The sequence below is a fragment of the Stegodyphus dumicola genome, chromosome 5, assembly GCF_044657685.1.
Source record: "Stegodyphus dumicola isolate Sdum_Otavi_A_Nest chromosome 5, ASM4465768v1".
Classification (NCBI taxonomy): Eukaryota; Metazoa; Arthropoda; class Arachnida; order Araneae; family Eresidae; genus Stegodyphus; species Stegodyphus dumicola.
Genome location: NC_140772.1, coordinates 176,398,164 through 176,409,655, shown reverse-complemented (window position 1 = coordinate 176,409,655; position 11,492 = coordinate 176,398,164). Strand labels below are relative to the sequence as shown.

The 11,492-nt window shown below is 32.3% G+C and overlaps 1 protein-coding gene across 1 annotated transcript in view; it reads left to right on the top strand.

Moving 5' to 3' along the window:
- The first annotated feature begins 1,627 nt into the window (after nucleotides 1-1,627).
- The window catches only part of LOC118198727 (uncharacterized), a 32,475-nt gene continuing 22,610 nt past the window's right edge, over nucleotides 1,628-11,492 (top strand). The window contains exons 1-2 of the mRNA XM_085817419.1: nucleotides 1,628-2,763; nucleotides 3,572-3,860. Coding sequence (XP_085673545.1) covers nucleotides 2,724-2,763; nucleotides 3,572-3,860 — 329 coding nt within the window. The 5' untranslated portion in view covers nucleotides 1,628-2,723. The remainder of the gene's footprint in view (nucleotides 2,764-3,571; nucleotides 3,861-11,492) is intronic.

Here is an 11,492-nt window from a genome sequence, read left to right as displayed (position 1 = left end):
GAAGTCTAACAATTATGGGAAATAATTTTAAGCATCATACTATATGGATATAAATGTGGATTTATCTAATTCTTTCTGCAATTGTGAAAACGAATATGGTGAAAAAACATTACAAATAATTGCTTCGATTTTTGTCCTTGCACAAGCAAATTTTTTTTTGTAGAATGTTTTGATCATTTGCGACATACAGTCAATTTATCTGAAACTTTGATTGTGGTTTATGGTATGGAAAGCAAATAGCCCTTCAGCTAATGCAAGCTGTTCCTCCGTTAACGATACATATTCCTTGGCGAGATATAACGACAATGATCAAACACCACCGAGTAAATCTAACTCGTTACATTGCGTGATTTAGTTTACTCTGCATGCATTTTATGTGTTATTTTATTGATATATTTTTATTTCTTTATATTCACCGTAATAAATAATTAATAAATAAAAAGTGATATATTTTTACAGTACATTTAAAATAAGAAATGCAGATATTTTCTAAAAAGTGGGACATTTTTAAAAATCGGCGGGACGCGAGATGGTTTTCGAAAAACCGGGACTGTCCCGCCAAAATCGGGACATATGGTCACTTTATACTTAGCTGATTGCTTAAATGTATGTAATCAAAAAATGCACAGACACTTTAGATTGCATTAACTTTTACCAACAAAATAGATTCAAAAACCAAATTCAGCTTTGGAAAGATGTGACAAAAAATACTTCCTTTGAAATGTTTAGTTTGTGTTTTGTAGCTTGAATCTTGAAAAAGAACTTCTAGAACTCTAAGATCAACACCAGTGTAAGTTTGAGAGAACGCTTAATCACTGTTTTATATTAAAAAAGACTAAGAAATTTGATTGGGTTCAAAATCCAATTGTATCTTCAATAGATTACAACATTCAATTTATCAATGAAAGAAAAGTAGACTTAAAATTATATTACACTTAAAAATATCACACCTTTGACTAACTTTTCATGAAGCTGAATTTAATGATGTTCCAGTATCTCAACTATGAATAACTGCAGAAAAGAAGTTTTGATCCATTGTTGAAAATGTATATATGTATGCTTTATACCATTAACTACTATATACATGTGTGAATGATATTTCTCTTCTATGCTTGCCATCAAGAATTTAAAGAGTGAAAAATTTTGATCATGTATTACATGTAACCCAAGATGTAACAAAATGTGTGTTTGTAGAAACAAGCCCAAGTGTTTCACCGAAGTAAAAAAATAATGTATGTCCTAACTATGTCAAAGGAATATTGTAACTATGTATATTAACATTTGAAATATTTATTTTGACATTAAAATTATATAGTCATTAATTGTTTTGTGTGTAATTAATTTTACTTTTGTATTTTCATATAATTTTATTAAAAAAATTTCTAAAAATTTAATCATAGTTCATTTCAGTCCAGTATAGCAATTTAGTTCATAGATACAATATAAAAGCTGTGTCAAATATCAATAATTGATGATATGTGGATTAATTGTTTTCATTCTGTTTATTTCATGCTTAGGACTGCATAAGAAGGCTTATCTGAAAATAATGTCTATATGGAATGGCTATGTATTACAATACAAAAATATTTGAAAGAAAGATCATGTTAAGTGCAATTTTAATATGAAATTAAAGAAATTAAGCATGTTAATAGAAAAAGTTTCTTTATAGTGTATCCTGTAATAAATGTATTTTCTCCTTACTTTCTGCATACCTTTGTGGTGTAACAATAGCACACTCGGCATGTATTCAAGAGGTCCAGGTTCGAGTCCCAGGGTGGGCATTCCTAATTTTTCATGTACTCCTGCTTCAAAATACCTAATGTCTTTGCAGTGGCGCCCAAACTAAAAAGTGGTAAATGATGATTCTTCACTGCCAGGGTTTGGTGATTGGGTCCTTTAATCCCCAGTCGCCTTTTAAAAGGGGAAGTATATAAGATATTTTTGCCCTCCTTTCTGCAATCCTTTGTGGTATAACAGTTAGCACAATTGACGCATATTCGAGAGGTCTAGGTTTGAGTCCCAGCGAGGACATTGCACATTTTTCATGTCTGTTGCTTCAAAATAACCTAATGACTCTAGTAGCTTGGAAAGCACTGTCATAAGGGAACAAAGTATTCCTTTATACTGCTATACACTAAAGCAGAGGCCTCAAATTCAAATTGCCCGTGAGCTGCATGCACGGTCTGAAAATAGATACAGGCCAAAATTTTTATTTAACAAAATAACAAACATTTTAAATAAATTTTAATTTTTGCTTACTAAGTATTTTTCAAATTATATATAAACAATAATCATAATATTGTAAAGAAAAAAAATTCAAGCTTTTAATTATTTTCTATTTGAAGTCTAAATTTTGGTATGAGCAAGGCATTTTTGTTGGTTGCACTTTGTAGTTCAAATATTGAAAGATGACATAAAATTTTCAGACTGACATTTTCTTGAAATGGTTGTAACATAGTTAATTAATCATTAAATAGCTCATTTTAATTTTAAATGAAAGAAGTAATGAAAACTAACTTTTCATTGAATATTTTTTACTTAAGAATAAATAATGACATTTTAATATGTTCCTCTTATTTATTAATTTTTTCTTCTGCACATGAATAAAAGTACATGTTTGTATGTAAATAGTTATAAACTTGCATTTCTTACTACAGCTTGACACATGATGGTTGTTTTCTTACTAAATTTCAACTGTGGGGGAAAAGTCTGCCCATATATAAATGAAGTTCCAAACAAAGAGTTTATTCTTAAGAAAAAATAGTAAATGAGCTTATTTATTTTTTGAAAAGTTAATAAAATCTGTATTTTGAAAATTTTTTATAAGATTTATATCACATTTATATCATCATTATTAAACAGTTGAAATTGGTGACTCCACTTATAGATATTCTGATGTGTTGTTGACGTTAACGAATGAAATGTTTATTGATGGTAATGAAAATTATGTAAACTCAGCTTCCAAATAATTAAAATTTTGATTCTTTCTAACTCTGAATTTGTACCAAATTCATAATTGAAATGTCTGCAGGCTGCCCAAAATTTCTTTGTGGGCCACCAGTTTGAGACTACTGCACTAAAGTATGTTTTTAATTATAAGGCATATATATATTTTTAGTAGAAGTTATGAAATCTTAAAATTGTTACAATAACAATTTAACCCTTTTTATTTATTGAGAAAATTTTTATCATTCTTTTTATGTGATGTTTTTTTGTTAATAATGTTGTAGTATAGGAATTCTTTTATTCCTTTATTTAAAAATTAATATATGTATTAATTTTTACTACTTGTTTGTATATTGTACTCTTAAAGATAGAATGAAGTTTTTGTATATATATATTTTTTTTTATTTCCCTAACAAGGAATTATTTCCAATTGGAGGAGAAAATATAAAAATTTTCTATTATTAAACAGTTTTATTATTTTTTAATGAATGTATGTAAAAATGCTGCTTTTAAATAATATAATACGTTTTTAATACATGTGAGAAAAGAAAATGGTATTAAAATTATTATTAAAAAAATGCAAAAGATGTATCGTTTTCCTCAAATATAATGCATTTATTTTTAGGATGGATTCATATGTCGTCTTCAGATGTGCTAAAGAAATTTCCTTGTGGATTATGCTCATATGCGACTGATTGTCGATCTCATTGGAAAAGTCACAAACAGACTCATGCTCAACAACGTTCTTTTGTATGTTCTACTTGCCAGAGGGGATTTAATCATAAATCTAATTTGAAAGCACATATGAGAGTTCACACTGGGGAGAAACCTTTCACCTGCAATTTGTGCTACAGGACTTTTACCTTTCAGTGTAACTTGAAAAGCCATATGTTTACACAACATCGAAACTTTATGTAAATAATACATTTGAAGTTTTAATAGTGATCTTAAAAATAGGTGTTTATACAAAGTAGCATAAAATAAAATATACCTTATTGTTTAACATTAGTTTATTGATGGTAGATTATAGATGTGGTATTCTTTGAATTTGACATTATTAAGATAAGAGGTTTCTTTTGGATTTAATGTTCATTTTTAACAAGCATTTATGTTTTCTTATAATATTTATTCACAGTATACAATTCACATTGCAAGAGAAATTTGATAATCTAAAATTGTATTTATTACAGATAAAGAAGCAATGCATGTACATAAAAATTTTTCTTTTTAAAGTTGTGATAAAATAATTGCTATATTATGTAAATTTATTCAAGTGAAATTATTATATGTATATTTATATATTTTACTGTTATAAAAGGGCAGTAATTCTGAAATTTAGCATTCGATCAGTACAGTACAAAGTCCGTAATCCGGACTCGTCGGGACTTCGGCGATTCCGGATGATGGGTTTTTCTAGATTATTGATCATCAATTTAAATCTGGTAAGATAGCATGCAGAAATTATACAATTAAAAAAACTATTAAACTGTAATTTATGAAATAAAAAGCAATTATGATCTAAAGGGTATCAAAATTTACAAAAAAAAAAAAAAAAGCTTAATATTTATTTCTGTACTTTATTAAACATTTCTTTCAATGTAAGTTGTTTGCTTCGTTTTTTGTGCTAAAGGCGCATGCGTAAATGCATTACATGCATGAAGAGAAATTATGTTTATTTGATTACTTTATTAAACATTTCTTTTAATGAATGTTGTTTAAGTTGCTTCATTTTTTGTGCTAAACACGCATGTGTAAATGCACTACATGCATACAAAAAAAAAAAGTTTGTGGCTTTGAGGTCCGGATTATAGATCATTCCGAAAAATGGATGTCCGGATTACGGTCTTTGTACTGTGTTACTTTTAGTTTGAAGTTTATTTTGTATATAATATACCTTTTAAATGTATTCTCATGTAGAAAAAATTTCAGAATAATAAAATTTAATGCATTGAACCCAAAATAAAAAATCTGATGTGGACAGAACATGACTTCCTTGTACATCTTTTTAATTATATTCGTTTTTTACTGTACTTTATTAAAACGTATTTCCTCAAATAATTTCTAACTTAATTAACCAGTCCCTTAAGGTAAGTGAAAACTGACATAAAAAATTGCAAATTTTGAGATTAAATATCCCGGTCAATTTTTGTTGTACTAGAGTCGAATTTCTTGTATTTCATAATGAGTATAAAACAATCCCAGATATAAGTATAGGAACCAGAAAACTGCATTAAAAGTTGGATTTCATTATTTGTCCAAATTTCATTTTTTTTTTAAATTTGAATTTCTCAAAACATTTCTGTAATTGGAAGCATATGTCTACGACCATCCATTATGAAAATAGAGGTAAAGGTAAAGACTTTAAGTCGGGTAAGGGAGTGTATCTATGTTATATACATATATATATTATAAGGTATTTCTCCTGCCTTCATGGTGTAGTGGTTCTTCATGCTGGGCCGAATTCCATAGATCCGTTGTTTGATTTCCGGCAAAGGTGGTTGCTAATTTTTCATCTCTATGGCTTTTCCAATTAGCCTAATGTCTCTACAGTGGCGCCTGAACTAAAAGGGTATTGGATTCTCCTCACCCAGGATTTGTCGATTGTGTCCCCTAAAAACCCCAGTCACCCTTTAAAAGGGGGAGTATATAAGGTATTTGTCCTGCCTTCCTAGCATGCCTTCGTGGTATGGTTCTGCACACTGGACCGGTATTCCAGATGTCGGGAGTTTGATTCCCGATGAAGGCGGTTGCTAATTTTTCATCTCTCTGCCTTTTCCAATTAGCCTAATGTCTCTACATAATATGTATACTAGAAATCCTGGTGGTCATACAAAATAACTGCTGTTTGAGATATTATAAATTGTAATTAAGATGATTTGTTCAAAGGTGTCTGCTAATTCCCCTTTGCTTACTGTCCCATGCGGTTTCCCCATTCTACTTCCTTAATTGCTTAAAGTAAAGTGCAATGAAGGAAACCACTGGCGGTACATTTCTTAAGAGCCCACCGCTAGCTCAATAAATAAAGGTGATTTAAATAATAAAATGTTAATTCACATGTCAGAGATCTCTTTGTACACAACATTTCTTGTGTAGATCTTTCCATCATCTTTAAGCTCGCCTTGCAGAGGACCATCAGTTATTTTTAATTTTACGTCCGTTCTTTCACGAACTCTTGAACAGGCAATATAAAGTTGTCCGTGTCCAAATGCAGGCTCAGGTAAAAAAATGCCAACACGCTTAAGCGTTTGGCCCTGAGACTTATTGATGGTCATAGCAAAGGCAAGTTTTACAGGAAATTGTCTACGTCTCAATTGAAACGGCAACCCTGTGCCGTGGCAACTTCACCCCATTGGCTAGTACAATTAAGCAAGCAACCAATAAACTATCCGTGACAAACAGACACTTAAGCCACATATAATAAAGGTATTTATTTATTTCATTTTATTTGTTTTTTCGTTGTTGCTGGTTTTTGCCGGTTGCATATTTCCGAATTCTATTATATATATAGATTTTAAATTTATTTATTAAATGTTAAAAGCATGTGCTCTTGTATTTTTAATTTTGTCGTCTTACCTTTCTCATAATATTCGTGACACACTGCACTGCATGAGGAATAAAACAATTTACAGTTACACAAGTAACCAATAAAATATTGGCGAAAAACAGATGCTGAATTTATTTATTAAATGTTAAATACACATGCTCTTGTATTTTTAATTTTTCCGGCTTAGCTTTCTCATAATATTCCTCATGCGCTGTACTGCACGGGGAATAAAACTATTTACAGTTAAGCAAGCAACCAATAAACTATTGGCGACAAATACTCAAGCCGCATATATATAAGATATGTTTGTGTGTGTGTATAATATATATTATATGTACTTTTGGTACTGATGATTGCAATAAAAAAGAGAGGTGCACAACTAGCCAGCAATTCTTTACACAAAATTTCAGCATTCTATGGCTAATCATATTATGCGAGATATGTATAGATATCATGAAAAAATATATTTTGAATCCCTTTTACCATACATTTTGAAATAAAGAGTTTTTTATTCTGTCCATACGTACTGAAGTTATATAATAAAATAGTCAAAGTGGGTTCAGGAACAGTCAAAATTAATATTTCCACTGAAATCTGAAAACTGAAATTTTTCATACAATATTTTTTTTTTTTTACTTCATACAACGAAGTAAAAAGGGAACATTTTAACTACTGCTTTTGAAGTTATTTAATTTTTGACTTTTAATAATAATACTTAATCTGTCCTAAAGTGTGAAGAGACAGAATAATGCAAGTCATATTGCATTTCATTGATTTATTACTCTGTAGTAGCTGAATATTGTTTAAAATATAAATCAAAATCTTTTTACCTAATATCTATAATAAAGTGTAGCTAGAAACATATTTTTGCTTTATTTTTTTGAAAACGTGTCAGCTTCAATTTTTTTTTAATTTTTTATTTATTTAAAATTGCGTATTTATTTTTTCAACTGCATTAAATTAATATACACTGCTCGACACTGAAAATGCAACACCAACAAGAAGTGGTCAGAAAGTGATGAAATTTGGAAAAAAAGACAGACAGCAAGCAGCAATAAGTGATCTTTATTTCAAAATGATAGTCAGAATACAGAGCGAGAACGGCGTCGTCTCAGTAGGATGTAGGACCACCACGAACAGCGATGCACGAAGAAACACGTCTAGGCATAGAGTCAATATGAGTGCAAATGGTGTCCTGAGGGATGGCTCTCCATTCCCTTTCAACCATTTGCCACAGTTTGTCTTCTGAACAAGGCAGGGGCAGAGTTTGCAAACGGCATCCAATCACATCCCACACATGTTTGATTGGTGACATATCAGGAGAGTACTGTGGCCAGGGAAGCATCTGTATACTTTGCATAGCATGTTGGCAGATGCGAGCACTGTGTGGTTGGGCGTTATCCTGCTAAAAAATTGCATTAGGCAGCCCCTGAAGGTAGAGGATTGCCACTGGCCACAGTACATTATCCAAGTATCGTTGGGCCCTCATAGTACCCTGAACGAACTAGAGGAGACCTGGAATTGTAGGCAATAGCACCCCAAACCATTATGACACATTGTCACGTGGTGGGGCATTCCACAGTTACTGCAGGATTAAATCTGTCTCCATGTCGACACCACACACGTATGCGGCGACTGTCACTGGATAAACAGAAGCGTTACTCATCTGAGAACATGGCGTTTTGCCATTCTGTCATCCACATCGCTCCAGTCCCGCACCATTCTAAAAGTTGGCATCTATGCTGTGGGGTCAATGGCAGTCTTCTTAATGGATGCCGTGAGTGCAGGCCACATTCAACCAATCGACGGGAAATGATTCTGGTTGACACGAAAACATCTAGGATATCTTGCACATGCTGCAGAATTGCAGTACAAGTGACTTGCGGGACCACCACGGCTTGTCGGCGAATGCACCAATCCACGTATGCTGACGTCACTCTGGCTGCACCTGCACCCCTCCTTCTTCCCACATTTCGTTGTTCCAACCATGTTCGCCATAGCCGATGCACTGCTTGCATTCATAATGGTATCAGCTGCGATTTGATGTAAGGACCAACCCGTCTTTCTCAGTCTGATCACCATACCCCTCATAAAATGTTCTATCTGCTGGAAGTGCCTTCGTTGACGGCGGCCTGGCATTCTCTCGTGTTACACATATCCTTCGGGACAAAAGCCAACTTTCTTCGATAATTCTTCTGGCAGAAATAACAACACGAATATTGCCCATTCTGCAGGTTCCTTCCCTTATATCTTACTTCATGTGCATCGGAGAGCTACGCATTTCACATCATTCGCATAACTCGGTGACGTGCGTCTACTCTAAAATTTGCATAAATTTCTGATCACTCCTTCTTGGTGTTGCATTTTTAATGTTGAGCAGTGTGTTCAAAAGAATTCTCCCCTCTTAAAGAAGCGAGCAACTTCATATAATTTAATTTTTGTCATAGTTTTAATAAACTTAGTTTTACATATTAAGCATTTTGGATAGGTATGCTTACAAAATAATAAAATTTATTTCTGTAAGATAGTCAAAAGCAGTGTAGAATTCTATTTACTTAGTTTCAACAATTGAATGTATTGGCTTCGCTGCATGTATGTGAGAAGATCCTACATTTCTGTAGGTATTTGTGAAAAGAAAGGGGCCTTTGTATCAGATGTCCTCACATATGTTGAAAGTATTCTTTTGTGAATATGATTAAATGGCCTAAATCAGGTGTAGGATTCTGTGATTTATCATTGGTTTTAAAAACTGATTCCTAAAATATTTTTAGTTTGGTGAATTAGCTGTTAAAGTTAAAATGCAATATTTTTTCAAGCAGCTTACTTGGTAATTAATTATTATTTATTTGACAACACACCAGTTATTTAACTATTTGAATCCAACTACTAGTTTAAATTTTATATTTTGATATAAATGTGAGTTAATATATTTCTTTTTAAAAGTTAAAGAAGGATGAGTGTAAATTATCTTGATATATTTATTTAATGCTAGGCTATGATGTTCAGAAGAACATTTTATGACTAAGGATGTTATCCATATTCTTCCTGTGGACTAACTTCAATTTTTTCCTCCAGTTTTTTTGCAACATTATTATAGCTCAAGTGTTTGGTGAGATAAATAAGTTTTCAGTCATGTAATTTATTCTTTTTTTGTACTTGTTTTAGAGGGAACAAAAATGCACGTTTTTTTTCTTTGAAATGCATTACACATAAATGAATATTGTTGTATTGTGAATTTTGCTGGAATTGAGCAGAAATTTTTTGCTTCTGAAGAAGAAGACCTGTGTCTGATCATCTTTGAGTCTAATAGGGTTTTATTCAAAATCTTTGTCACGTTGTTGTTGCTTTTTTGTGTAATTTTCAAAGATAAGAATGTTTTAAATGGTTGTCGGGGATACTGAGGCATTGTTGATTGTGTTTCTGTAAAGGAGAAGGCTGCTGATTTAAGTGACATTGGTAAAGGTCAAATTGTGTTAGTCCAAAGGCCATGAATGAATATTTCCAAAATGATATTGCTTTTTGAGTGTGTGTGCAAGCTGTTGTTAGGATCTGTGGAATGTAGAAGGACAGTGAAACCAGTACTACATACCAAGAAGTGGATATCCATGCTTGATCAACAAATGTGAACATTGGAGACTTCCTTTTGGTGAAGCCAGTTTAGAATTCTGAGGGAGAACACACGGGGGGGGGACCATCTGAGGGTCTCCCACCTTCCTCTACTACCAACCTCCTGAGAGGATTGTAACTCGCCATGTTTTATGAGTGCCATCTTGCCACAGTGACACTATGCATTTATAAACAACCATGCCTTTCCCATGATTTGAACCTGGGCCCTTCCGTATGGCACTAACCACCATCTCATATGGGTGGTAGATGAACACTGTGCAGCTCCAAGTATAAAAATATCTGAGTATGTAATTCATCAAATTCTATTGAATATGGGACCCTGAAGCAGATGCTTTTCTCCTCTGCTTCTATTTGACTAAGATCAGTTAGTATTTAAGACTAGGTGCGGGAACATTGTGTTTAGATAAGGTAGCAGTGGAAAAGATAGCTTAGTCAGACAAATCATGATTTCTTTTATGTCATATCAGCAGCTGTGACAGGATATACTTTTTTGTGGGTGAATATTTTGTTGGCAATTGTACTGTAGGATGTAAAAAGGTAGTAAAAATGTTATGCTTTGAGGGACACTATTTTGGAGCCTCTTGAACTGATGATAATTTTAGAACATACCCACAACAGCTGCAGACTGTGTGAACATCATAGCTGACCAGTTAACCTTTTTGTAGCTTTACCTGAAAGTCATCTTCCTGCAGCACAGGGCTCTTGTCACATAGCTCGATTGCACTACTATGATTTTAGGAACATGCTGATAAATTCCAGTTTATGTCTTGGCCTTCTAACTTATGTTAATCTTGTTGAACACATCTGGGATGTCATGAAGCACCAGCTCACTGACCACCTTCTCACAATTTTTGGAAACTGCATTACCTCTGCTTGAAAGTCTGGAAATATGATCCTCTACATTCTTACTAGGGTCTAATAGAATTCACGTTGTAATAAACTGCAACTGTTTTGTGTGGTATAACATTGTATTAGGAGGATTGTCATACTGTTTTGGCTTATGGTTAAAAAATTTTTCTAACTGCGTGTATGCATTAATTTTATAAGTAGATTATGATTTATAAATTTAGTATTTTGAACAATATGTAAATTTAGTTTTAAATATCAAATGTTTTATGTACTAGCAAATACATACTTTTGTGCAAAGTAAATAAATATTTAAAATTAATTTTAAAATTCTGTAAACTGATTTCTAATAGAAATTATGGTTGTGCTTATTTATTATCTTTGTTGTGTCTGTGTTTATGTTTTTTTCCAGATGGGTAAGTCTTGTCACTTTTCCTAGACTAAGCATTAGTTATCATTGTGGCATTATATTTATAAAAATATTTTTAAAGTCATCTGAAATTTATCCCCCTATCTTTAAGGTAATAAA